The sequence below is a fragment of the Brugia malayi genome (genome assembly GCF_000002995.4).
Source record: "Brugia malayi strain FR3 genome assembly, contig: Bm_v4_Chr2_contig_001, whole genome shotgun sequence".
Classification (NCBI taxonomy): domain Eukaryota; kingdom Metazoa; phylum Nematoda; class Chromadorea; order Rhabditida; family Onchocercidae; genus Brugia; species Brugia malayi.
Window position 1 is genome coordinate 2,455,167 of NW_025062476.1, and position 27,828 is coordinate 2,482,994.

A 27,828-nucleotide genomic window follows, 5' to 3' on the forward strand; every position below is an offset into this window, starting at 1 on the left:
TGTGTCTTTTATTAACATAAATTAATGAATTATTTTGGATTACGGATCTTTTTTCAAAAAGTTTGACCATTTTGATATGTCGTAAAATGATGGCCATATCGGAAAATTGTTAGTGCTTTAATTTTTCCTACGCTGTATTTGTACTTTATTTCATTTTTTATGCTTTCCTGAAATGAAGTTAGTTAAATTTGTGCTAAAGTTACTTAAGTTTTTGAATTTAAATGTGAAAAAATTTCCGAAAGGTTTGGATAAAGTTCCGACAATACTCGAGTCTATAGCTCTGCTTAATATAAAATTTCGGAACTGATGCTTTTGTATAGATTGAAAAATGCCGGATGTGATACATGGCAAAAATAAGATAACTAGCGAGAGTAGTTTTTGAAAAATAGGTTTTGAATAAAAAATTTTGAAGTTCTTTTTAACAAATTAAAGGAGAATTTCGCTTTTTCAGGACGGAAAGTAAGTTCCTTTTTAATCGAATTTAAGATTTTTTCGCTAGTTTTTCGTGTAAAATTCATGCTTATTTTTTCTCTTGGTTTTAATTAATTAAAGTGAAAATATAAAATTAAATTATTCCCATCTTCTTATTGGTTGTTATGAAAAAAGCTGATTATGTTGACTTTTTTTCATAGCATCGAACTCTCTAATGACGTAATATGCACGGGTAAATTTCGATCCGAAGTCGAGGATATTTGGCTGAATCTCCGTGGATAGGGGAATCTGCTTGCATAAACATTCCGTCGGGGATATCCATGGTATTTTCCGATGTTTTGTTCAGGCACTTTGTCAGATCCACGAAGAAATTTCAAAAGATGTTATGTTATGTATTTTGACTGCAATAATATAGATTCGTTCATTCTTTATTACTTTGATTATTTAATTGTCTTCAGTTAAAGCTAATTTAAATAAGAAAAGTAATTTTGAAAATTATTTTACAGATGTAAATATTAGATCTTCCTGTATTCTCTTCATCTTCTTTTTATGTTTGTTTGTTTGTTTTGTTTTTCCATTTGTTAAATAATATCTAATTTATCATCATTCTTTTTGTTTGCAGTTTTTAGAAAATCTGTCGTAATTTAGTGAACGATTTTCATTTGTTCGTATGATTGAGGCCAAAAATACATAGCTTCACTGCTGTATTTGTGAAGTCCTACTCGTCAGTTTTTTTATAATATTACTTTTTTTTAATAGAATTTTACAAGTTTCTGAGGTGCTTTCTTATTCTGTAAAATCAATAAGATTCCTTACATGCAGGCCGCATTTTATATCAGCAGAATTACATGTCATGCGAGAAATATGCAGATTTGAAAAATAATTTCAAATGATTGATTTTCGAAGGTAATTGATGGACAAAATGCAGTCTTGATAGTGCGACAGTCAGTATTTAAGCGTGTTAAACATATATATATATAAGCATGTTATTTTGGTTTCTTTAATATTTTTTATTTCTTTCGGAAATAAAAAACCTGCTTTTTCTCTCTCATTTTAAAAGTTGTAATTTAAGTTCTGCTAATATCAACACAACAGTTAAGGATACCTTTATTTAAAAACCATTTTACTATTAAAAGACCGATGTGTTTATCTATATTAATTACCATGCACCTTTACGAGAAGCATTTCTTGCTAAATAAGAATTATAAGCAGTATCATGAGAAGTGAGACTTAGCTTTCATGCATGAATCACTGAATTAATAATTTATAACTTTGTATGTGTTTAAGTATTCATCACGAGCAGGTATTTTAGAAAACAATGTCAATAATAAAATTTCATTTGAAATTATTCGGCGTTTGATTTTGAGATTTGGATAATATATTTTTCCTTTAATGGAAATGAACTTATAATGTATAAAAATGTTTTGGGGCGGAAATTACTGCAGTGTAGAAAAGCTATTATTCTGAGATGCCTCATGCGCGATTTATGTCGGACAACAGTTGAAATGATGCATCGATTGATACATTTTACGTTATTCTTTGGTATATTTTACATAAAAGGAAAACTTTTCTGGGGAAAAAACACACATTCCAGAAAATTTCGTCCCGATAAGTTCCCCTCTACATGTGTATGTATGCACATGTTTTCAAGCGGAGGAGGCATTTGACTACCATCAAATGCATTGATGAATATATGAAAACAGAGTGGAACGAGGGATAGAACGTTGAGTTGCCCTTCTCAAAAATTCGTTTTTGCTACTGCTGCTTTTCTTGCAACTATTTCCAGATAACCATTTACTCTCTATAAAAGGCTGCTGTCTTATTTATTCATTTTTTTCAACTTGAATAAATCAATAACTATAAATTATGAAGTAATCCTAATAGAATCAATAGTCATAACCAATCATGACAGCTGCTATTCCTGTTTTTATAATTACGTTTACTTTGCCACTTAATTTACATCTGTGTTATAAAGACACAAACTGAATCGCTTTTTTTTATATTCCAATTAAAATGTTGAAAATTAATTCTACTTTTTATGTGAAGTGAATTTTTTGAAATTTTTTTCTCACAGAAATGAGTAATTAAGTAAGCTTTAGCACTTAGTAAATGTTTCCGAACATAGAAATGGCGCTTTTTAGAAATGACAAAATCGATATCAGAAGTTTTCTTCATTTCACATCAAAATATATGAAATATAAAATTAAATTGAAATATAGAGAAACTGTTGTTATGTAATCATCAATATTTTGGTCAACCAGATTGTTTTGATTTTCTCGGGATTTCTCTTACGAATAATTTCCGATAACTTTTTTTATTGCTCTAAATAGTAGTTTAGAAGGATCGCGAAAATAGATAACTACGAATATAAGTTATATATTTATTTAGTTATAGTATCATATAATGGTTCTGATTTGAATCTGAATTTAGAAACTCGAAAATATTTTTTAGAGGAAATAAATCCACGAGTAGATAGATTTTGCTTTTTGGACAATTCATTAGTTTTTTCAAGAGGAAACTAATTTCTGAAGTTGTTTTAGTGGAATCAAATTTTAGAAATGAGAAGTTCCAGAAAATGTTGTTCCAGAAAAACATTAGATTTAATAAACATAGGAACTATCCTTGGTTGGCTCACTTCATGTCACTTCATTGTTTTCTCTTTATTCCTTTGTAATTTAGTAATTGCAAGCTACAGTTTGTTTCAGATCATATTTAACTCCAATAGCATTACGGCATAATACTTTATCATCTTGTAAGGAAACCGGAACTAGCAGTACATACGATATTGGAAATAGTGACAATAGCAGTGAGAGACTTTGTACAGTTCCAACAAAATATTATCATAACAACGTGACGACATCGATTACCATCCCCTACAACATCACTCATTCAAAACAGTCCTCAGCAGTTGTACTGCAGAATGCTCAGAAGGTATTACAATTTTTAGTTGAAATCGAGCCAATTTATAATAAAAACCAACCCCTTACATTTTCTTATAAATGCTTCATTCTTTTATTTCTTATGCACTTATTACATGCAAAAAATTTTTCGCCTGACAGGTTATGTTTAAGTTTTAAATGATGAATGAGAATCTTCAACTGGAAATTGAACTGGAAAGCTTAGTAAGGTCCACGAATGCTGTTTCCATTATTTAGAATCTCCAAAAAAATGCCTACATTTGAAACAGTTCTAATTTTTCGAAAACACTACACTTTTACCATAATTGGAACTTTGAAATATTGCACTTTTTTCTGAATGGGTAAAGATTTTTTTTTTTTTTTTTTGAAAGGTTCACTTTTTGAATGATAAAGATGAGGAATTGAGATTGACCATTTCAGATTTATTGTACTCCAGACTAGGATAGTATTTTATTTAGGAAATGTTATGGAACTATCCATTTGTTTTCTTAGTTTTTTTTTTTTATTTTTCAGGAAACTAATAAAGTAGCGGTCGGAGTGGTAACATTTAAACAAAAAAAGCATCTCATAAGAGGATCTCATCCATTCGTGATGACACAGCCAACCGACTGCTCTCAAAGCGTCTGCCTATCTCAAAGTTTGTTTTCTTTTCATTTCCTTTTTCTGAAATATATATATATATTTTATGTTTCTGATAATTATTTTGTTTTGTACCTCCTCTTTTTTAGCGGCCCTTTTTAGCATGTATCATCTTCGGCTGTGGCAGCAAAGTTTTTAGTATATTGAGAAAGTGTGGCAATGTGGGGGGAGGGGAGCCTAGAGTTTGTTGAAACTTGAAGATGTGAAAAAAAGGAATCTAAGCTTGAATCTTTCCCACAAAACACTGGCAAAAGGAGAAAGGTTGAATCATTTAAATAAAAAAGAGATCTACTAAATGTATTTTTTGAAAAAGGTCATTAACTACATATAGCAAAAATGTGAATAATTAAGGCAGTGAAGGGAAACAGAAATAGGTTGATATGAGGAATGGGAATAATAGGAATATTACTGGCTTGATTTTATTTTACTGCATTTCATTCAAATCGGAACATGTTTAAAAGCAGTATATCAAGGTAAACTAGGAGTGCTGTTGAACTTGAAACTTAATTAACACATAAATTTCTAAGATACCTAATATTCCTCTAAAAATCGAACTACTGTTATATGCTTGAGCGCAGAGAAGTGCGGAGGAAAGGTAAAAGTTACAGACGTCAAAGGAAGGACAAAGGAAAAAGGAAAATTTGAAATTCAAAAGAAAAATATTGTGGTTTCTTCAATATAAATTCTAACAGCTTTCAACATTTCTTACAAAAATTTTATTTTTATCATTATTGGTAATCATTGAAAAGCTTTATGAATAGAGCGCTCCGTTTTAGAGTATTTTTTCCTCACTTCAGCAACAAAACAGCTGGGAAGCTTTTTTCTAATTTCATTCGCTAACTACAAAATATTGAAAACAGGCATAAATGAACTAATAAACTTTTGATTAATAATGAATTTCCGATATTTCTTCGCCTGTAAGTACAAAGAATACATTACCTTAGCTGAGTGAAACCAATTGATGAAGTGATTCATCTGTAAATAAATTCCGAATACTTGAAGTAAACAGTGCATACGAAAACATAATATTTTCCCTTCCCCCTCCCTCTCCGCTCCCTCCCCTATTATGTAAGTTTTTAAATTCAATTATAAAATTTATCCTATGAAGAAAGTTTTGTTCCGGTGTTATACGTTAGTTTCTTATGTTTTATGGATAGCAAGTTGATAAGCATGAGTTGGATGAAATAGGTAATTTATTTCTTGAACATGACTGAAATTTTACAGTTTTAAGTGTAGAGTTTTATTTGTTTAAAAGTCCTGTATTTCTCATCATTTAACGCTTCCATTGCATTACTTTTTTTTTTCTTTTTTTTTTTTTTTTTTTATAGATCTTCTACCTCCAATTCATGAAACACTAACGTCATTTCGTCAGCCTTCGTCTTTATTGAATGATATGATGGCTCCTGGAAGTCATCGTCATCGTCTTCAAAATCAGATGACATCAACGGATGTGGAACGATCTCTTGATAGTTTCGAGCGAAACCAACAACATATCACTGCACAACCATCTGGTACATCAAAAAATACGACTGTCATGCAGGATGTTTGTTCCGGTGTTAGTAGTGATGTTGATAATAGCGATACAATATACACTCAGCAACAAATTACGGCGATGGTATCGGATGCTGATTGTATGTACAATCGACGACAGCTTGCTACAACGGAACAACCTAATGCTATGAATTCGTATCATCAAGGTTCATATACTGTTTTTATGTAGTAATTGTCGTTGATCTTTGATCCTTTCTGTACTGCATCTATGCTTTTATGTTAATTACATTATCAGATCATTAACAAATTTCAATATAAGCAACATAGGTATATGCTTGTAGTGATTATTATTTTTTGTACGGCTTGATTGTACGGTCTACAATATATTTTTTGAAGTGACGAATTTTATTTAAACTTACTTGCCATACTCTACTTAAACTTTTGAAGAATGAATATGTTTTAAAAACAATTATTCTATCTGATTATTAACAAAAAGTCATTTAATTTGTTAGCATTGGTTCGTTTGGATATTTACTATCTTTTCTTTTAACTTCAAATTTCAGTTTATTGAAAAAAAAAAGGAACCTATGATAATAATCTCAGTTCTTTCTATTTTGTACTTTGTGATGCACACTGATTGAAATGAGTGCCGCTGGTGAAGTAAGATTGGCTAGTTAGATTAAACTGCATTTCTCATCAGATTTATTAATCTCTTTTTAACGAATTTAAAGCGTATTGTGTTCTTTTTTTTTTTTTTTTTTTCTTTAAATATGGAGTCAAGATTTACAAATACGGAATCAAGATTTTCTTTTCAAATCTTTTTCATTTATATATATATATATATACATAAAATGCAGCGTAACTGCATTGCAGACTTAACAGCGGAATTGATACCAGCGACCAGCATTGTCAGTAATGATCGTTCTGATGAACGGCACTATTATACAGCAACGACTGGCTCGCGTCCTCAGCAACATTTTATACATAATAATTATACTCCATCCGGTCTTTGTAAGTTCTAATTTCATGAATTTTCAAAAAAATTTTACATATGTCAAATTAAAGAATGGATTGGGGGAAAATTATCATAGAATTCAATGAATTCTTCATTTCTGATTAGTCAGCACAGTGATATCAGCAATATTTTGCAGAACACTGTGTGATGTATGTTCGAAAAAGAAGTGGATTTATATATTATTTTGTTTCATTTGTTTAAAGCTAAGATTCTTTTTTCATATCTTCTTAAGAAATGAAACTGCACTATAATAATTTTTGCAAGTGCAGTATTTGATATTGGCAATACAGCTTTATTGATTTTCTGTTCTATAAAGTGAAACATACCTTAAAAATGATGGAGCAATTTAAATATGTAATAATAGCCTTTTTTTAAGTGTGTTCATTGCTTACACACCTTATTTGATTTCGTGTCCATCTTAAACTAATTCTCAGTTTCTAAAAGATTTTTATATTTGTATTTTCTGAACTTTTACACTGTTTTTAAAGATTTGGGGAGTTATTTGCTGCAGGCATATCGGATATAATCTCGTTATTCATTCCCTCTGCGGGAAGAGGAGGTAGAGTAGTCTTTTTGATCTGATTCTGATTCTGTTTCATTGTTGCATTTGACAAAATAATGCAATACTTTGGTTTTTCTACAATTAATTTTGTTTAAAAAATATTTTTTTAGTTGTTGTTTCATTTAGCAGTCAGCTGCGATTTCCTTTCGTTTTTCGAGACTGAAAATTGTGGGTGGTTTTTATCCTCACTTATTTCTTCCAATTTGTACATTTTCCACCAAACAGTTACTGATAGCCTCGGATGTGGGTGATTACTCTCTATATTAATTGTTGAGTGCTTGGGAAACTATTATTCGAAATTTTTACAAGTTTTACTGTTTGTATATTTATCTAATTACGGTTAGTTGGGTTATAAGAAGTCTGGATACCTTAGCTCTCTTAAAAATAATATTATTTATGCTGCAACATATCTTTATATTGACAGTAGTTTAATAATTTTTAATAAATTTGTGAATAACTAATAAGGCTGTGAACCTTGAGGACTTTGAGATTAGGTCTTTCTAAAGATATTTAGGATTACCGGCCAGTAATGTGTTACAGAAATTCATGAATTAGGTCATGGAAAAGATCGGAAATATTCATTGCGGTATATTTAGCGGGTTTTTACTTTATATTGCTGCGCATTTCAGCTTCTGAATATGCAAAAAGTGATTTTGACCTTTCAAATGGATATTTCCGGATGTATATGGGGATTATTAATTGATGTAGCAGTGGTTGGAGTGAATAACTGGGCAGTAGTTGGAGTGGATAACTGCTGGAATGGTAAATTCATCACCATGGTGATAAGGAACGTGGGGGTCGTTAATATTTGTTTGTATTAGTTATCATTTTTTTACTTCTAACGTTTTATGTATATCTAAATTTTTGATTACTTCATTTTTTAAAGCTTTTTCCAAAAAGTGCTTTATCCTTCTGAATCTTATAATATTACCCTTTTCACTAGTCAGTATTTGGCATCGTAAAGTGCTGCGTCAGATAAAGTATAGAAAGAACTGTGACGAGTGGCAATTACAATATTTTTTTTTTTTTTTTTTTAGATTCAAAATTTAGATTCCATTAGGCTTGGAAGAATTATCAGTTATCATCTTGATACTTCGAAGTAATACTAGGATATTTAGGAAGGAAAAATTAATGAGCATCCTGCTAGTATTTAGTACTGGAGAAGATAACAACATGAGTTGGTTGGCTTAGGTGTTTTTTTTATGTATCTTTCAAAGCTGTGAGCTTAATTTTCAAGTTTTTGGATTTGTCATTATTTCTTATCATCTCTTCCACATAATTTCTGAAAATATTGATACGCTCTTTAATTCATCTGGAATACAGATATTTATGATCATGGAGTAGTGATGACATGTTCTCCTATTTGTTGTCCTCATTGCTGTCGACTTCTGTGATCTGTGTAAATTTGTTCTTTATTTCAGCTCAGCAGCAGATGCTGACGAACACACGAAATGCAGCAACATTGGCGGAAAAGTTACCTGGATTACAAAGACAAACTTGTCAATTTATCAATGCCACTGAAACTGACCATAACAGTGGGGCAGGTGAAACTGATTTAAATTTTTTGTGATATCAGTTCAAGTTGAGAAATAATGCGAATTTGCTGTTGCAGAAACATTTAACAACACTGTACATGTGCAGAATACTGATAACAGTTACATCTGATTTGAATGTCTGCATGTCCCATTTCGCAGACATTGTACTTACATATTATAGATGTGCTGCACATACTATTCTTTGTCATGTGAGTAATTACATTTAATTAGTTTTTAAAACAATAAGTTATCGAGTAATTATCTGCAGGACCGTACATGGTAGTGAATCAGCAACAGTCTGTTAGTACTTGTGATTATCTGAACACTAGTTTAAGCAACGGTGGGAGCAATATCAACAGTGTGATACCATGTTCGAAAGGTACAGGTTCGTTGGTAACAAATGCAAAACATCTTGAGTACTACGTATAACCTGTATGCTTAATAATAATAATGGTAGTACTAATGGAGCGAATAGAGATATTGATGAAGATGGAACAAAACTTCAGTGTTATACACCAGCTCACGGAATGTTATAAGGTCTGCAACTGCCTAGAGATTTGTCCGTTCGCTTATTGTAACTAATGCTACTACCGTGTAAGACCTGTGGCTTTCTCAGGAGATCTTAATGTGCTATCAAAGATTTTGCCACAATAAAGTAATCTTCACAGTACTATATTATTTGATTTTTATTAAACTTTAGTATGTAGTTCGTTTTTTGTTTTTTGTTTTTTTTTTTTTTTTTATTAAATTTTATGTAGTTTCGTTTTCGAGTAAGATATTTGTAGTATTAGTTTATTCTTTTTTGTGCTGAGAAGAGGCAGATGAACACTTAAAATGTGTCACGAATCGTGGATATAAATTCAGAATTGGAGAGCCTATCTTCAATAAAAAGTTAAATTAGATGCTGCACGTTGAAAACAATCTTAATATCTGCAAAGTAATTTAAAATTCTGGGTTCTTTTCATTTTTTCTGCGTTTGGTTTTTATTTATATCATTTGTCCTACATTTAATCTTTGCGCCCGGTTTATGTGAGATCACCCTTTTTTATTACTTTTCTTGAAAAAAGAGTTTGAATGAATTTAATTTAAGGATTAATAATTTTTCTTAAATTTTGTGCTGATTCATTAGTTTGAGAACCGATTTTTTTTCTTCTCTTAAAGAGATGGCATTTATTTTTCTGGATTTTTATTTGAAACAGCACCACTTCATGTGGTCAAATTCTATGTTGTGTTTTAAATTAACTGATATAATTCTTTCATATTGTGAAACTAAAGCTGCTCAATAGTTTGAATTGTGGTATTATAGACTTAAAGTTAGATTAACTTCTGAAAATTTACCACTTCTCATGAATTGATAATCCACATATCCCGCTGAAAATAGCCTTCTTATATTCTGCTTATAAGTAAAAGTGGTTATTTTGATAAAAGTATTATCTGCAAGTAATGTAAATGTATCGACGTTATAGGTGAACATATTCAAAGTACATTCAAAATAATTGTATGGGTAAGCAGAATATTTCCTGTCCATGGATTACCGTAAGAAATTACATTTTATTTGCAACATTTTTGGAAACTATGTCATTACGGAGTTTTATTAAGCAAATTTATGCTTTCCTGAGTGCATTTAAATATGTAATTGTATCATTGAAAACTTCCAGTACTTCTTGCTAAAGTTAAATTTTTATTATTCAGCAACATATACAACGATTAGAGCCGCTCAATTAGTGTATATAGACATTTTTTAAACATCACGGATCGTCGTTCCTACTATCGAGTTAGATAATTGCCAATAAATTTGATACTAAGTTGATTGCGGTATATGTTTTTATATATAATTGATGCGTAATGGGAATATGAACTTTTTTGCAACGTTAGATTTTCGGATGACAAGCAAGAAGAAATGAATTAGATGAAAAAATTTCATACATTTTACACAACATAGTAATCATTAAGGAAAAACCATAATCTGTTTTCTAAACTCTAAATCCTTAATACTTTAATCATGCTTCATCCTCACCTTTTTAATCAGCTGTTAGTTGGTTTTCTTGTCATCATTAATTTGCAGAATTTTGGCTTTGTTTCGTCATTAATTTGATGTTTTAATTTCTCTGTGCTATCTTCCCTCTTTTTTTTTATGTTACCAGATAAAATAAGCTGGATTAGAGAAGAGATAGAAAGGAAGTGGAGAGAAAAGGACGCAAAGTTACAGATGAAAGTAGTAGTAAGGCGTAACTTTACAAAAGTGCTATGGAAGCAATAATAGCACATAATTTCCTGGGACTGCCAACGTTGTTACTGTTGGAATGATAATCTGTAATATCGAGATTTTAGAAATGATGAAAGAAATCTGTCATCCTTTACCTTCATTTTGACACGATAGGTAATTTTAAGTCTACGACATTAAAAGTGATAAGCTTTACTTTTCAATCTGTCCAGTGTTTATGGTGTGTTCATGTGTTTTTATCACTCTATGCCACTTTAGTTTTCTTATTACAATTAGTTTTTTATTTGAATCTTACTTCGAATTAAAGTTTGTAATGATGAATCGAAACAGAAGATAGAAATTGATATTATATAAAGTGTTTGGTACGAATAGACATATCTGAACGTGACCTGTTCCTTCCCATCGTAGCATGCCCTTCGTTTATTAGAAGTTTCTACCAGATTAGCTCTTCTGCGGTTCTGTTACGTAGTTACTGTTTTTGTTTCATTAATTTTTAAAAATTTTCTACGATTCTAGTGCTTAAACCGTTTGAATACATTTTCTGATGTTTATGGATTTATTTATCTTTTTATATTCCTCAGAAAATTGTCAGTATTTTAGGTGCGTTAGGAGTGAGCGATCCAGTAATAACGGGTCAGCGAACTTATTTGCTTGGTAGTACCAGTAACAATAGAAGCAATAACAATGGCAGCGGAAGGCAAATAGATACAATGAATATGTCAAAAAATTATGATACCTCTTCAGGAAATAGCTATCAAGTGCAGCAGCATTATGTTCCTATGCGATCATCATTCAGGTCAGTGCATGTCTTAGCTCGCTTTGAAATATTATCTTGTCGTCGTGATTAACATAGAACGAAGAGGTAATATTGAGACCTAGCAATATATATCCTAAGAAGCAGAAAGCGGTCGGAAAATTAATGCTTTGATTCAAGTGACATTTCTACTTGTTGACTAAAGTTTTCTACTTGTCAAGACCAGTTGGTCCGATTCCACTAGTGATCAAATCCATGGTTTAACTTAAGTTTCGTTTCCATCTAGTATATAAGCCTTATTTATTGCTGTTGCACTCATTGCTCTCCTTTTGATGTACTATTAAATTAAAAAGATGCAATATTTGTGGCAGCTCTTAGGATAGTAAAATACTAATATATGTTGTGTATAGAACGGCTGAGCCGTAGCATTCATGAGGTGAGATGGTGGAAGGCGTTATGCAAAGGAAAAATTTTTGTGAAAACGGTTTTTTTTTCGTAAACTCATCGGTTTCTGTTTCGTTGTGTAAATGTTTTTATAAAATACAACACTGTAAGACGTCCTTTCCTCTGTCTCTTTTTCTTTCTCCATTCGATGTAGCAGTATTGTTTACATTTCGATTTATATTTTTTAGCTGACATCCATTTCTTGCTTAGCTTTCAATTCCGCTCAAAATTTTGTTCTTACTTATTTGGTGGGATTACTTCATTATCTCGATAGGCTATTATTGGAAGTACTTCAGTAATAATTAGTTTTAAGATGTTTCAAAGAATAAGCAAAAGATTTTTTTAAAAACATTCCACTGAGTTATGCAAAGAAAGACGATAGTATATATTCTAGTAATTCTATTGCTTATCCAGAATTTGAAGAGCTAATATTTTTAAAATGAACAAGAAATAGTCAAAACTGTAACTCACATTTTAGAAATTTGAAAAAAAAGGAAAATTTTCTTTGCGGTGTATTTTTTATGGAAGTACAGTATATGTTATGTCTTTTAGATCGTCAAATACAACTGAACGAAAGTCAAATCGTTCATCGTCCAAAAAAGAACCAATGGATCCAAAGAATGTTGAAGAAGAAGTGGCTAGGTGTGTTTTTTCAATCTTTAATTTTGTCCCCTTTTACAAATTAAATTTGCTAGAATTTTCATTGTTTGAGTAATAATTTATGAGAAGTGCTCCTGAAAATTATTTTTACAAGTTTTTTGTTTTGTGGCATAGACTTATTCGATAATAATGTGGGGAGTGTCACGAAAATTCGTACTTTCAGGAATGTTTCGCAGATTCTAAGCGCATCACTGAATCAGAAGTCATCATCAGGTTTGTCACCCATCCTTCAGAATTTTCACTTAAATAGTTCGTAAATAGGTATTCTATTCTAATTTCTAACTTCATGTTTTAGATGGATCACTACTTGAATGTCATGAATTAGCTTTCCATTCAGAATTGCTTGTCTGTATTAGATTAAACTTACAAAAAAATTCAAATTTGCATATTTTTTACACTATCAGTAATTTAAATTTTACTGAACTTAAGAAGAAAAAACTAGTGAAGTGGCTACAGTTTCAAAATATTGGAAAGTTTAGAAGAATTAGGGAAAATGAAAGAATAAGAACAAGGACTGCTGAGGGGAAATATTAGTTTGACAGTTGTGCTTATCTGTTCTTTCTAATCATTTTTATACATACTCTTTTCTAGTTTTCCTTACTATATAATTTCATTACGTGACTGTACTGCATTCATCTGATATTTGTTCTTGTTTATTTATAAGAATATGACTTATTAAGATAGATAGATAGTTTTCATAATTTCGCTAAATATCTCTATGAGAACATTCCCTTTTTCTCAGAATTGCAACTTCAGGTTTTTCGTCAACAGCAGGAGGATCAGGTGTAAATGGCTCATCCAGCAGCACTACTACTGCATCACTGTGTTCTGCAGCAACAGCTAAGAAATCATTTACTTGCGTTGATTGTCATAAAACTGTAAGCACCTCTCGTAATTTACAGCGTCATCGGATGTCCTGCAAATTAGCGCAGGCATCGTCAAATTCCGGAAAATCGATGACAGCTGGCGCTGGACAACTTCAAGCAACTGTTATCACCATGCCTTTAAATTCCACACAAGTTTGTTTTTCTGAAATTATTTGTTTGAAAAGCGTACTAAAGATAGAATTAAGGAATGAAATATAAAAGTGGTGCTGGTTCTAAATTAAAAGTATGATTTGTAAGACATTTATGAGATATGTAAGTCGATAGGATAGGTAATGTGATATGTTTATGTCTAGCTTATTTCAAGGTTATAATGGTTCAATATCATCCTAACAGAGGCAGCAACCGAGAATATTAATAGTTTGGTATTATTATTTAATATGGGAAATTGAATTATTGAAACTGAATTATTCTAAATCTGATTTTTTATGAACTCTTTAATGATTTACATAATTTTTGTAATTGTTAATTTGAAGATTAATGGATTATCAAATGCATATTCGACTGATCAGAGGTGTATGAATAGCGCAACAACAAGTTCAGTCTCATCATCAGGAATAGTACCAGTGACAAACGTTGTTCCTGTATCTTATAACAATAATTTAGCCGAGTCACTTAGTGGTACCGTTGATGTCTCATCGGTTAGCAGTCAACGAACCGCACAAATTTATACCCCTCAACCGGAAATGATTACTCCGGATGAAAGGTTTTGTTTTCCGGCATTTTTTAGTTTTACTTAGAGCTACACATTATGGAGTACGAAATCGTTCCTTTCGAAAAAATTCCATTTTTTTTACATATGCACTGGGACTTGTTAACGAGAACAGTGTTTAAAGAATATGAGATGGCGTTGTTAATTAAAATGGTTATAGTACAATTAACTGGTGCCGAAGCTCCATTAATGTTGATTTAACCTTGATCTTTTTTTACTACCCAAATTTCGTATAAAAAAAAAAAAAAGGATTTAGGTTGAGACCAGTGTGTGAAGATTCATATTTGGATAAAGCAGTAGCAGAGATGACACGAAATGGTGATTTAAACACAGTAACTGCTGGAAGGTATACTCTTTTCCTGCTGTTCAAATATCTATAATGCATATTTTACTTTAATTTAATTTAAACACAGTTGCTTAAATAAAAATAAATTCTATAAGCATTAATTATAAAATGGGTAATCATGGAATTAGCCAATTTTTTCTCTCGATGTGACAATATTTAATTAGCAAGAAATTATTTCACTGATTAAATTATAATAAGCAATAAAGCATTCTGCATTGAAGATGGTGATCATAGATGACTTTGCAAACATGGTTGTTTAATCCTATTTTATTCAATTTTACTTTTGAACTATTCTTTTTGCAAACCTGAAATGTTACGCTTTTTCTGTTAGAAAAAGTAACTGGTGTTAAAAATGCTTGAACATTTGATTTGGAAGAATTAAAAGAAGGAATTTATTTATCCATTATCGAAATGTAACGATTAACAATGATGTCAAGATTAACAATGAATTCAAAGTTTTCAAATAGAAGGGAAAATGAGATCAAAAGACTGTAACTAGTGGAAAAGGGATGTGTCTTTGTTTTTCGACGGTTTCCGAAGGCGATGATTTTTTCTTCTTCGTTTTGTGAATTACTTTGCTTAAATTTTTTGAAAAAAGTTCACTCCCGCGGTTTTGATAATTCTTTCACTTTTTCGAAATCAAATAGTTTTTATTTTTTTCTGATTTAACATTTATTTTTTTTTTTTCTTTTTTGATGCTTGAAATTCTGTCTAAAAAAGTTTCGGAATTTTAAAAATGTGGAAAGAATTGTTTATCTAGAACAAAGCTGTAGAAAATGGTTCTGTTTTTGAAGAAATAGTTTTTCGGGACCATGCGTTTAAATTCATGACAAAATTTTGGGACAATTTTGACATAGCTATTCAGGTTCCAAAATTAGTGAGAAGAATAAATTCCAAATCAGTGGCTTCAAGCTTGTTAGCAAATTGAATTTTTTAATGCTTGCGCTTGTTCGTATCTCTTAGAAGAATTATAATCTGTTTCTTTTTGTTTTGTTTTGTTTTCTAATTTGATTTTTCTTATCATGAGAATAAATTTTAGGTTGGCTTCAAGCTTGTTAGATGAAGATGACCATACATTTTCGACGATATCCTTGCCAACAGCTACAACCGCAATGGATGATTCCCATCCGTTTCAATCGCCTATCCAAACATCGAACAATGAACCAGTTAATCTTCCTAACTTTATACAACACTCAGTGCAAATCAAAAAATCAGTATGTCTTTTTTAAAAGAATTTCGCGCTTATTATCAGCAAACTTTTCATATTAATGAAGCAAGTCATTGAAAGTGAATGAAACAAGTCTAAGGTGAGATATCTGAAATAAAAATGAAATCCACTGAAGCGATTCTTCACTTCTTTTAATTTAATCTGCACCAATGCATTATTTTTTTCAAAGATAATTAGTGGTAGTTTTTTACCTTAGAGTAATTCAATGCAGCTATACCGATGTGAATCATGTAACAAAACGGTCAGTTCGAGCAGAAGTTTGAAAAGGCATCGTAGCACCTGTAAACAGTACCAGCTTCAATATGGGCAATTGAGAGAAAACGCATCTGATAATACCAGTTCCACAGCGGTTCCTAAAAGGTTAGATAATTGTAGTGAGAAAAAAAGAAAATCTACGTTCTTACGCGAAGTAGATTTGTAATATGTTTCCGCTTAATTTGTTCAAATTTAAGATCCAGATTATGTTGATGTTCAATTTAGATCTTTGGAAATAGAGTAAATTACAAATTTTGATAAATAATATATTTTATTAATTTTGACAACAATATTATGGTCTCAAAAGTTGCACTTTCTTCCAATAAACTTCTAATTATACTACATTTTTCTGGTGGTACATATATTGCTGAATGTTTTTGTAATTCAAGTGCAAATGCTTCACATTTGGAAGTTACCCACTTGGAAATTTTCTGAGAAGCTTAATTTGAAATGCCTCTTTCTGTTCTATATAACATCTTTTAGTACTTTCAAGTTAAAAATATATTCTTACTGGCTGGGTATCAAAGCTTGATCCACTAATCCATCTATTAGGTAGATTTAGCTGTAATGTTTGAATGACTGTCATATGACATGATAGTCATTCAAATTAGCGAATGAAAGATTGTGTTGAATTTACTGCATGAGAACTGATTCTTCGTTTTTTCTCTGATCTGCTTTGTTAGACAATGAGCTTTGTATACTGCATGAAATACTCCTTTTTCTCAATATATAGATGATATAATTAGGCACTCTAAATATAGAAATGCTTTCCGCGTTCAATTTGTCAATATGTATGATTCCGTTGCTCAATATTGCGTTTCAGTAATGCTATTTGCTTTTCAGTGAACCACTTCTGTCAAAGTCGGTGATTGAATTATCGTCTTCACAGGAACTGTTGTTGCAGCGACAATCTCTTGCCTGTGTTGTTACTGAATTGCCTATCGTTAATAATACCGTTTCGTCGGCTTCCTGTAGTGCGCAGATTCAACCAGAAGTTCAAATCTCCAGGTCTGTCAGATTTTTTTAGTTCGATTTTTTTTTTACATTACCTCTGTAAATGCATGATTGATTCCAAGTCCAATTCTTCTATTAGTTTCATCAAGATTTTGAACTGTACTTTAATAATATAAGTCTTAGTAAAAAAAAAATACTTATTGTATTAAATTCTATTTCCAATAATTTAATCCGTAAAAAGACGGTAAAGATCATAGGAACATTTCAGAATTGTATAGGTATAAGGTGAATAAGCTAGGATCCTAGAATTAATCAATTGATAAATTTCGATTTTTTCTTTTATTGTTTTTGATAGACTTGCTAAACTTTGAAATTTTTGTCGAAGACTGCGGGTGATGTAGTAGATTGGTCGATTTTGCTTGTAATACTAATTGTTTTAGTGTGGAAAGTAGTCTAGTACAAAATCGAACAAATAATAATAGTATAGCAACAGCTGGCACATCTGTCAGTGCAAATGTTTGTGAGGATTGTAACCGAATTTTATGTAGTGCATCGAATCTGAAACGACATCGCGCGACATGTAAAGCGGCTTCCGTGTTCAAGTAGGTCTTATCAGTCACCAAATTCTCAAAGCTTTTAAAGAGATTTGATTAATTTTCAATGAAAAAGTGATAATCTTACCTTTTTTGGTCTAAAATCTCTTATTACTAATACTGAACATGACACTAACATTAGTGAACTTAGAGAGTAAAATGATCTTTGTGTACTTGCTTGAAGGTTCAAGAAGTGGGCTTCGCCCTAAATTATGCTATTCCAATTATTGCAGTTTATATTATGCTTCCTAAAACTTTGGAATCATATACAAGCAATTTTATGATTCATTATTCAATTGTTTCCTTGCTTTTTGCAGACCCGGGAACAACAAACTTGAGGATCGACATTCAACCTCTGTTCTTACGACTTCATTAAGCACTATAGTAGAACAGCCACGTAGGGAAGAGCAACAATATAAAAACGGTCAAGTTGACGAACGTGAACGTTCAAACTCTGATCGTTCGTCTGTTGCAATGCTTGCTGCAACAAAAGAGGCACAAAGTGTAGCTGTAGCTGCAGCAACCATCGACACTGCTAATTATTCCAAAGCAACCGCAAATGCAGCACAGCAACGGTTGAGCAATGATGCATCGGTTACTTATATCACATATGATACTAATATAATGTCACTACAGCAGCAGCAACAGCAACAACAACAACAACAGATTGCAACTGAAGTGCAGCCAATTTCGCAGCTGGAATCACTGAAACTCGGAGCTGCTAAAGCCAAACCATGGGTCATTTTTCTGTCTATGAAAGTTTAGGAGATTTACTTTTGCATATTTGCAAATATTTTTTGTTTCTTACTAAATTCTTCATTTTCGAAAATCCAGACTTTTTCTTGAAGATTTTTCCTCATTAAAATATGCAGTTTATGTATTTGAATCATATTTATTTGAAGATAACTGTTGGTGAACATTTGCGAGCACGACATAATCAACGTATCATCCAGCAACGACAGCAACAACAACAACAACAACAACAGCAGCAGCAACAACAACAACAACAACAACAACAACAGCAGCAACAACAACAACAACAACAGCAACAAATAATAGAAATGCAGCGACAACGCGAATTAACCACACCGTATGTACCGGAAGCATTGGGCACTTATGCGCAGGCAGCAACAACGCCTGTTGCTTATACTGAAGAAAGTATTTCAACCCGATTACGGCAGCAACTTCCGAGTTCTGTATTGACGTACAATGAGAATAATGTCAGTAATGACGACCAGCCCTCGATGACCTTGAAGCATAAGTTAGTTGATAAACCAAAATAATGTATACCAGTCATACTTGATTCTTAGATTTCAAAAAGCTCATGTTTTTCATCAAAAGAATAATCGGAAAAAATGGAAATTGACGTCACCCCAAAATTAGCAAATACCTGAATCATCTCAAAATTAGCAAATATTTCTATTAATTGAAATTGGATTTGAAAAATTAGTAAAAATGGATTAAAAAGAGTTAAAAGTAAGTCAAGTAGAATTCTAGGAATACAAAATTTTATGTAATGATTAGTGAGAATTATTTCTATGAATTTGTAAAACATGCATTATATTTATGGAGTTTTGTAAAATGAAACGGTTCAGGGTAGCACATATTCTGTGTGACATATTTTTTTCTTTCGCTTATCTAATATAATTTACGTTCAGAGATACTGTCATTTTTGAAGGGATCCTTTTTAGCGCTCCAAGACAGATGTCCTATTACACAACAAGGGTACATTATGATGGTACTAGTGGCATTATCACTTGTGGTACTTACGATCAGCAACAAAGGAGAAATAGTTTTAAAATGGAACCATTATTGAGGTAAATTGAGGAATGAGATTTTAAATACTTGCGAGTCTTTATTTTATTTTTTAGATAAACAAAATGCTTATTTAAAGAAGGAGGAATTTTATAACGAAAATCCAAAATCTTTTAGTACGTTGATAATAAATTACCGAAACGAGTAACATTGCAGTCCCCATGATACATCTGCACGTGCCTCAGCACCACCAATTCTAACAACTTCCACTACTCCAAGTAATTATTCTGGTACGACACAAGCACAGTTGCCAAAAAATGAGAAATATGAAGCTCGGCCATTGGCAAGTATTATCACCACTGCACCACTCTCCACGTTTGTTATCACAATACTGTTTGGTTTGGCTAACTAGGCAGTTAGTTCGTTAAATTCGTAGATTACAAAATAGATGTCATTTACTAGTTAAAAAAAGGAGCATGATTAGAAGCTGAAGAGTTTGAACTTAGCAAGTAGATTGGATTGAGCAAAGTTTAAATTGGGATTTTTTTTGTATCATAAAAAAAAAAAATCTTTTTTCAAATTCAAGGTCATGCTCTGCAGCTGATTCAAATCAGTCTCAACGGCAGCAGAGTGCGAACTCTGCAGTGTTCACTACACCTGTGGTGTGTGACACTGTGCAGTCGCAACAACCAACACCATCAGCTTCATCAACAACACTTTATCGGAGCAGTGAAAACATATCATCTGCCGCAACTGATAATTATCGTTATGAATGTCCTGAATGTCAGAAAACGTAAGCAACCATACTATATGTTGCGTCGTATAACATTACCTAAAATTATTACGTGATACATTTTACATAATACTATTTTGTTTAACACAATTCACTATATGTAGCAAGCAATTCACATGGCCCGAGTACGCATAAAGAACAAAATTCTGCATAGTTCATTCAATCAATGTATATAACAGCTCAGGCATGTGTTCAATACCCATTTGCACTGCATGTTGATATCTAATGAATGAATAGTATCCTGAAAATTTCCACAAGAGTTTAATTTATTTTATATAGCAAGATGAATCATGCGATCTGCCACTTAAAAATTTGATTTTTCTGTTAGTCTCTAGTATTAAAATATAGGATTGGTTATTGTTGGAAATCAGCAATGTGTACCCCAGCGAGTGTTTCTTTTTCCGTTTTTATTGGGACGAACTGTTTTTTTATAGCTCGAATTTTGAAGATGCGATTAGTCAATCGATTGATCGATCGGGCAGTTGCTCGGTTGAGCGTGCCAGACGGGTTGTTGCTCAATCTGTGTAAAATTTTTGCTGCAAATCTTCGCACTTCATTTTCTGTGGTCGTGGTGTACTGTAGCTTTGTGTCTTTACCCTGCATTCTAAGTTTCAATTTCTGAAGTTTGCTTTATTCTTTAAATCCTTTACTCTGCTATCACATGTAGATTCTGTAAAATTTAGCACCTGAAGTAGTGAATGCTTAATCATGTCATCACAATGATAACAATCCTCCGTTATCATCTTTAAGGAATGTTATTGGAGAAAACCCAATATTTCAGTATGTTCTATAAGCCAACAAAGTTCCTGCATGCGTTTCGTTTCAATTTGTGTCTAATTAGTTGCATGTTAGACAAATATTCTGTATTATTTGTTAATTTCATGCATATTATTTGTTGATTTTTCTATTTTGTTAATTCTTTGTTAATTCTATTTGTTAATTCTACCTGTTATTTCCGTTCTGATATCCGATCTATCCATCACTCCAAATTTCCAATATATTTTGATTTTCAGACTAAACTATAACTTTTTTCTTAAAATTTCTCACACTTGTCATCTCACTTTTGTTTGCTCGTGGTTTTACGTCGGTTCTAGTCTTTGATAAAGAATTTTCCTAATTTTAGGTTAGGAAATATTGTTTCTCTCCCCAAATTAATTTAAAATTTATTGAGTTTCGGTTAATTCATGTTTACTTTTCAGTTATTCTTGTCGGAAAAACGTCAAAAGACATCGTATAGCGGTACATAAATTGACACCTGAAGAAGTGGCCAAAATTGAGCCTATACGAGTGCTACTTACAAATGATAGTGAACAGAAACAACGACAACTGCAGCAACAACGACAGCGACAACTGAGATTACTTCAAACTACCGAATTAAAGAGTATCAAAAGGTATTATTAACTTTTCTGCTTAATTTGAATAGCTTTATTCTTGCAATTTCTTTATCTTCTTTATTATGAAAAAGTATTACAATTCAGTCTTCTCTCCTCAAGGCATTCATGGAAATGTGAAAGAGCAACTTTATTTTCTCTGAATTTAGTTATAATGTCAATTTCGACTTAATTTAACCACGGAAATTAAACGCTATAGACATCTAAATCTTCCTAACTCAAGCTTCTTTTTTTTTTCTTTTTGCAGTCCGAAACTGTCTATCGAAAAATCAGATATGCACCACCAGCAACAACATTCTTCTGACTTTGAAAACTGTACAAATCATTCAGTACCAAATGTTATGTTACCACAACAAATGCACCTTCAATTAGAACAGCGGCAACAGCAGCTGCTTCATCAACGTCAACTGCAATCACAGCTGCAACTCCAACAGACACAACTTCAGGAACAGCAGCAACAAATCATCTCAGGACCTGATCACTGTAGAAGTTCTGCTGCAGTAACATCAGTAATACCTGTAAGCACGAGCTGGAGATCTTGCATTACACCTATGCCGCCACCAACATCGCAGAATATTGGTGCATATCAGTTAAGTGAAGAAGAGGGTGTACAACTGGCTGAAATTGAGGAGGATTTAAAACGATCTGCAGAATACAAACTGGTAAGTTTTCTATCATTTTCGATTTTGCAATATCTGATACATGGTAATATATAGTTGAATGACTAAAAGTGTAATTTAGGCTTCAATTTTTGTTTTGAAAATAAGTCCTTGTTTTGTAACTGGATGAATATTAGTTTAAAATTTTCTTGTCTAATGGAAACATGAAGAATAAATTTAAGATATAGGCATCTGAAATATAGCATATGTAGATGGTATTTTATAGAAATTCTATTTCAAATTGGAGTATTCTAGACCGAAGCAGATAGTGAATCGGATAACAGGAGACCAGTGGCTGAATTAGCAGAGGCTGATACAACTTTTCATGAAGAATATGAAGACAGCATTGGGTAGAACATGTTACAGTAGTTTCTTATTTCTAACAGAACAACAATATTTCTACGAATTCTTATCTTTAATCTGATTATTTATGTGTTACGCAAATAGCTTTCAGATTGCAGGATAATGTGGAATGAAGCTATGTTTTAAATGTTTCGACTAAGCATAATGGAATTGAATTCAAACTGTAACAAAATTTTTAATCACTCTTGTTTTTAGACGATTACATCCGCCATCACTGTCATCAAATGGCGGAGTTGTGTCACCACCATCAAATCCTCCTTCAAACAGTTCCGTTTCATCAAACTATCCCATTACGAGTCCTATGGTTAGTAATATTTTTCCATGTAATTAGCATTCTACTAACACGGATGTAGGGAAGCACCTCTTTATAAATCCTTAATTTGTTCAAATTTTTTTAAATTCTCTATTTGAAGAGACATGAAATCTAGAAAACAGTCTATCTAAAATTCTTGTTTGAACCACGTAAATGTAATATGTTCAATTAGCTTCATACAGATTAATGAATGTTTATGACAACTAGCAATTATTAACGGTTTCCCTTATTTTTGCAAATTTTTAGGCTCCTCAAGTATCTTCTGTTATATCAGAAAACAGTGGTTTTGCGGCACAATTACCGCCGATTAAAGCTCCACCTCCTGTGTCACCGTCTCACTCTTCGCAGCAAATGACAGTAATGCAGAATCGGGGTCTATACCATCAATCTCAATCGTGTATCTCATCAAATGAGAGTTAGTTTTGATGACTTGTATTGTTTTTTGCCGCTTATCGCTCAAAAAACAATTCTGAATGGTAACTACTTCACCTTTAATACTGTTTTTTTTTTAATGGAGATCTAATAATTTTTAAGTTTGTTATTTTTTGAATGAGATTTTCAATGATCTTAAGAAACTTTTATGCTTTTTCTAGGTGTAGGTTAACATCCAGAATTTACATCGAATTTCACTATCGAATTCATAAGTTGATTCTTTTATTTCAAAGTTTTACCATAGTTCAATATTCACTAATAAGCTCTGTCAGGTCAAACGTTAAACCCATTATCGATGAGTGGTAATGCTGTGTTCACGAAACCAGCGAACGTTGTTCGTTCTCAATACCTCCCGTCTATAAAGCCTCCCTCGATGCGAAATTATTTTCATTCATCACCAAAGCAAAAGCAACATATTTGCATCGATTGTAATAGGTTGGTTCATCCTTTTTTGCTGTTTTAAATATGAGAAAATTTTCTGTCTTTTCGAGAAGTAAGTATAAATTACAAATTATAGGACTATTTATAGATATGAGCAAGTAGATAGCTAATATATCGAGCATCACTTTTCGTAAATGAAATACATTTCTCAGTAGCTCTGTTCTCTGTTTTCATCCTTCCTATTACTTCTGGGGATATTTCTTCAATATTGTGTATTTGCATGATCTTATTAGAAACAAATCAAAATATCAATATCTTCAATACTTGTACTGCTGTATGTGTCATGTGTATAATGTTGACGAGAAAATCCAGCGCTCAGATGATTCAAAATGTCTGCGGGGTAAATATTCAGTGTAATCTGTCTGCTGTTTGCTTATACAATTAAAATTGTCGTGTAACTAATTTAAGGGCACTTTCATCAGATTATTCCCTTAAGCGACATCGTTCGACATGTGTAGAAGCGAAAGCTGCGGCTGCAGCAAAAGCAGTGGATACTGTAACTTCTGATGCAGACTTGCAAAATGATGAATGGTAGGCAAGACGTACCAGTTTAAAAAGATTTTAGAATATTTAGGGAAGTTGTTATGGGCTAATTATTAATAAATTCATTTACTAACATAAATTCGTCTACTGTACAGGAAGAAAATCATGAATGAAAAGTGTTTCAATTTTTATTATTTTATTGAAGTGTGAGATGTATTTTTAATATTTTTGTTAACAAAATTTTCTTTATTAGCACGTTTTATTCTCGCAATTATATCCCTGTTGCAAATTAAGAGAAAAGAGCGTAAAGCTAAGATATGAATGCAGTCTTGTTCAGTGAAAAATTTTCAGCACAAAAACACAGTCAGAACATTATAATGACTCCGGCAGTTCGAGATCGTCTTCTTCGATGCTTTCAAATGGTCCAATAGCTAAAGAACCTTCGGTAATCTTTGCAACCATTGTGTATTTCATTCATTAATCTTTGACAAAACAATTCATTATCATTATTTTGAAATAGTATATATATTTTTCTTTCAAATATTCCATTTAAATGAGTGCTGGTAGGCAATATTCAATTGACTATTGAAATGTTATTTTTTTCGAATAACGACAATCATCATTTCAAAAATTCTTTAAAAAATTTAGATATATTGTTTTGTTTTAGTGTACAAATACTTCATCTTACGGTCCGAGGGATTCAGAATTACGGATTTCCCAGCAGCTCACTCCAGTATCTGCTAAGGTTGGCTTCTTGCTTTTATCACCTATTTTTTAAATTTTTTAAGTTCAAAAATTTTTATGTTTTGTTGTGAATTGTTGTAAATTACTTGGACTTTTTCAGAATACTGATATAATATTATCTCAGACATATTCGTATGACGAAGACGCGGATAATGGTGTGTTGTGTCGTGTTTGTGATTGCTGGTTACCTGGACAGCGGGAATTTGATCGCCACTGCGATGAACTGCATCCAGTTGCTGCCGATCCAGATAGCACAACCGTACCCCAAACGTTAATAATTATTTACAGATTTTAAATGACAAGTGCATAAATACCTGCAGTACCTACTCTCGCCTACTATGCTAGCATATGGACATTTGAATAATAACAAAAAAAAGGACCATTAGTAATGGAATACATTTTATCGGTTACAGATTTGAGCAAACATCGTTACCATCCGGATCAATAATGTTGAGCACGGCAATTTCATCAGAAGTGAGTTTGAATCCGTCCGGTCCCTACTCTGTTACTGCTGCAAACCGAAAGCGAGTGTCTTCGGATTCTCTTGAGTCCGGAAGTTATTTCAGCACTAAAAGTGGGCGGCATTTATGTCAGGTATCAAAGTAATATCCTCTTTGTTTGCATTAGAGAAAAAAGGAAGTAAATCAGTCTTCAATTAAATAACCAGGTATAAGGGGCCCTTAGATTTTCTAGTGTATAGTGGTGTAATTTCAGACATGCGGGAAATATTATTCGTCAGAATGGAATTTGGAAAGGCATAGACGAGAAAGTTGTCCACTGCATATGAAACGGTTAAAAAGTATTGCTGATGAGAGAACAAGGTAATGACTAATGTAGAACACATACTGTTTTAGCTTTTAGTATTTTAGAATTATTTTTAAAAAATTAAGGGAACGTTTCAGTTATAGTTGTTAGAGCTTAGTTCATGTAATTAGACATTGTTAGAGTATAGTATGATATTGTGGTGTTACTTCGTTATGAGCACTGAGCATAAAGTTTGAATATGTGAAGTGAGTAATAGAATGGATTTTCTCGATGTAGTTTTTTTTTCCTTTCAGCTATAGTCAAAGTAGTTTAATTTTTTTAAACTAAATTAACTAAATTATTATTCAAGGTTGGCAAAGTTGGAACCAGTGGATTTGTTGCAGTTTCAGACTACTCTAAGCACCAGATGGGTGGATGACTGCTCTTTAATTGTCGGTGAATCTCGAATTGGTGTTCCGAGAGCGGTAATTTTTTTGCGACATTGTATATGAAAAATACCCTATAAGATCTTAATGTTGATTGAAAAAGGCAGATTATAAAAATTATTGGTCAGTTTCGAAACGTCTGGAAATATGAGTTTGGATTGTGTAGAAAGCAAAAAAAGAATGTAAGATCACTAATATATTATCTTTATTTTAGATGCTTTCAAGAGCTTCAACATATTTCTCATCTTTGTTTCAATATTATGAAAATCACAGCGATGTTCCATTACCGGTCCCTGTTGATCCCATCGCATTTCATCAAGCTGTGGAAGCATTTAAGGGTCGTTTGCAACTTGACGGTGTTTTTTTCAGTTCCTTTCAGTTTGTTCCATTGATTTCTTAGACATTTAAAAAAGCAAATTATAAGAACTGCTGATCATTTTGGTAGCTTCTGGAAATGTTAGAGTTTGGGTTGGTGTAGAAAATAAAAGCGAGATATAAGTTCACTAATATATTATAGTAACAGTTATGTTATACTACTGTAGTAATTTGGTTTTATAATAAATTGTTATTACTGTTTCATGAAAATCTTTGTTTTCTCTTTTAAATCCGATGTTAAAGTCAATCTTTTTTTAGGCAAAAATATTGACTGTATATTATTTATGGCAGATAAGTTTAAAATTAAACCTCTTTACGATCGATGCGAGCGTTTTATCGCCGAGAAAGTAAGCTTGATTGTTCATTTCCTCCTTTTTGGTTTTGATTCACGTCGATTTTACTCTTGTAAACGTTCGATTTTTATGGATAATGCTTTTAATTGTTTCGCTCAGTTGCATTCTCTCATCGGAATATTTTCGACCATGATACGGAAAAGGTTGCAATAGGGAAGCTGGATATTTAAAATTAAGTGCTTAACTGGATCATGTGTTTATGCGCGGACTAGTTTCATTTTTAAAATCTTATTACTGTGATTGAACTTTTTCAGTTGCCTTCATCATCAGTGATGCATGCCATCCGGCTAGCAGAACAGTATCGAATGTGTGAAATAAAACAGGCACTGTTCGATTCTATTTCTATAGATGTATTTCGTAGTCTTGCAGCGGACGAAGATTATCGTCAGATGGGTGCAGAATTGAAAGCTGAACTGTTGGAAAAGTGGGGTACTTTCTTGTAAGCACCTGGAAGTCCTGTTCTATTTTATTATTGTCTCAGGTTTGGCACCTTGTACAGTTACTTTATCATCATTTTTATAAATCGTTTTGTTTGTAGGCCTTTTCACTCTTTTTTCTTCTCCCGAAGAACTGGTGCACTATTGTACAATTCCTTCTTAGACTTTAAAATCCACTTTCGAGACAACTTGCATTTCTAAAGCATTGTAACTTGTAGAAGTAGACATGTAAGTTCTGAATTATGTGAATTTCGGAGCGTGTTTAATTAAAATTATAATGCGAATTGTATGCAGTGATGTGTGCGTGTACTACAAATTTTTCTTTTTTCTACACTCTATCCTTATTTATACTCTTCAGAAAGTAAGCTAATAATTCTGAATACCGTCGTTGTTGAATTTTGTGTATTTAGAGCCTACTTCTGTTGTCGACACCTTTTTTAGTAGGATGGAGTA

The 27,828-nt window shown here is 32.1% G+C and overlaps 1 protein-coding gene across 2 annotated transcripts; it reads left to right on the forward strand.

Moving 5' to 3' along the window:
- Window positions 1-1,321: 1,321 nt before the first annotated feature.
- On the forward strand, window positions 1,322-27,381 carry Bm11206 (BTB/POZ domain containing protein; the record flags this gene model as incomplete). Of its 2 annotated transcripts, none has more annotated exons than XM_043078195.1 (38): window positions 1,322-1,338; window positions 3,138-3,363; window positions 3,864-3,987; window positions 5,318-5,686; window positions 6,354-6,491; window positions 8,479-8,601; window positions 8,861-8,977; window positions 11,417-11,612; window positions 12,567-12,656; window positions 12,838-12,887; window positions 13,431-13,693; window positions 14,035-14,264; window positions 14,527-14,616; window positions 15,656-15,830; window positions 16,056-16,204; window positions 16,943-17,107; window positions 17,494-17,655; window positions 17,964-18,384; window positions 18,549-18,907; window positions 19,338-19,463; window positions 19,618-19,776; window positions 19,988-20,194; window positions 21,394-21,585; window positions 21,833-22,247; window positions 22,500-22,594; window positions 22,803-22,911; window positions 23,167-23,335; window positions 23,625-23,787; window positions 24,202-24,324; window positions 24,628-24,721; window positions 24,944-25,021; window positions 25,121-25,290; window positions 25,434-25,614; window positions 25,735-25,841; window positions 26,135-26,249; window positions 26,425-26,566; window positions 26,844-26,932; window positions 27,193-27,381. In XM_043078195.1, 38 exons carry the CDS (start codon window positions 1,322-1,324, stop codon window positions 27,379-27,381), a joined length of 6,387 nt encoding a protein of 2,128 aa, XP_042934129.1. The 2 variants fall into 2 exon arrangements, with proteins under 2 accessions (XP_042934129.1, XP_042934130.1); XM_043078196.1 differs by having other exon boundaries at window positions 8,861-8,971.
- Window positions 27,382-27,828: the final 447 nt, after the last annotated feature.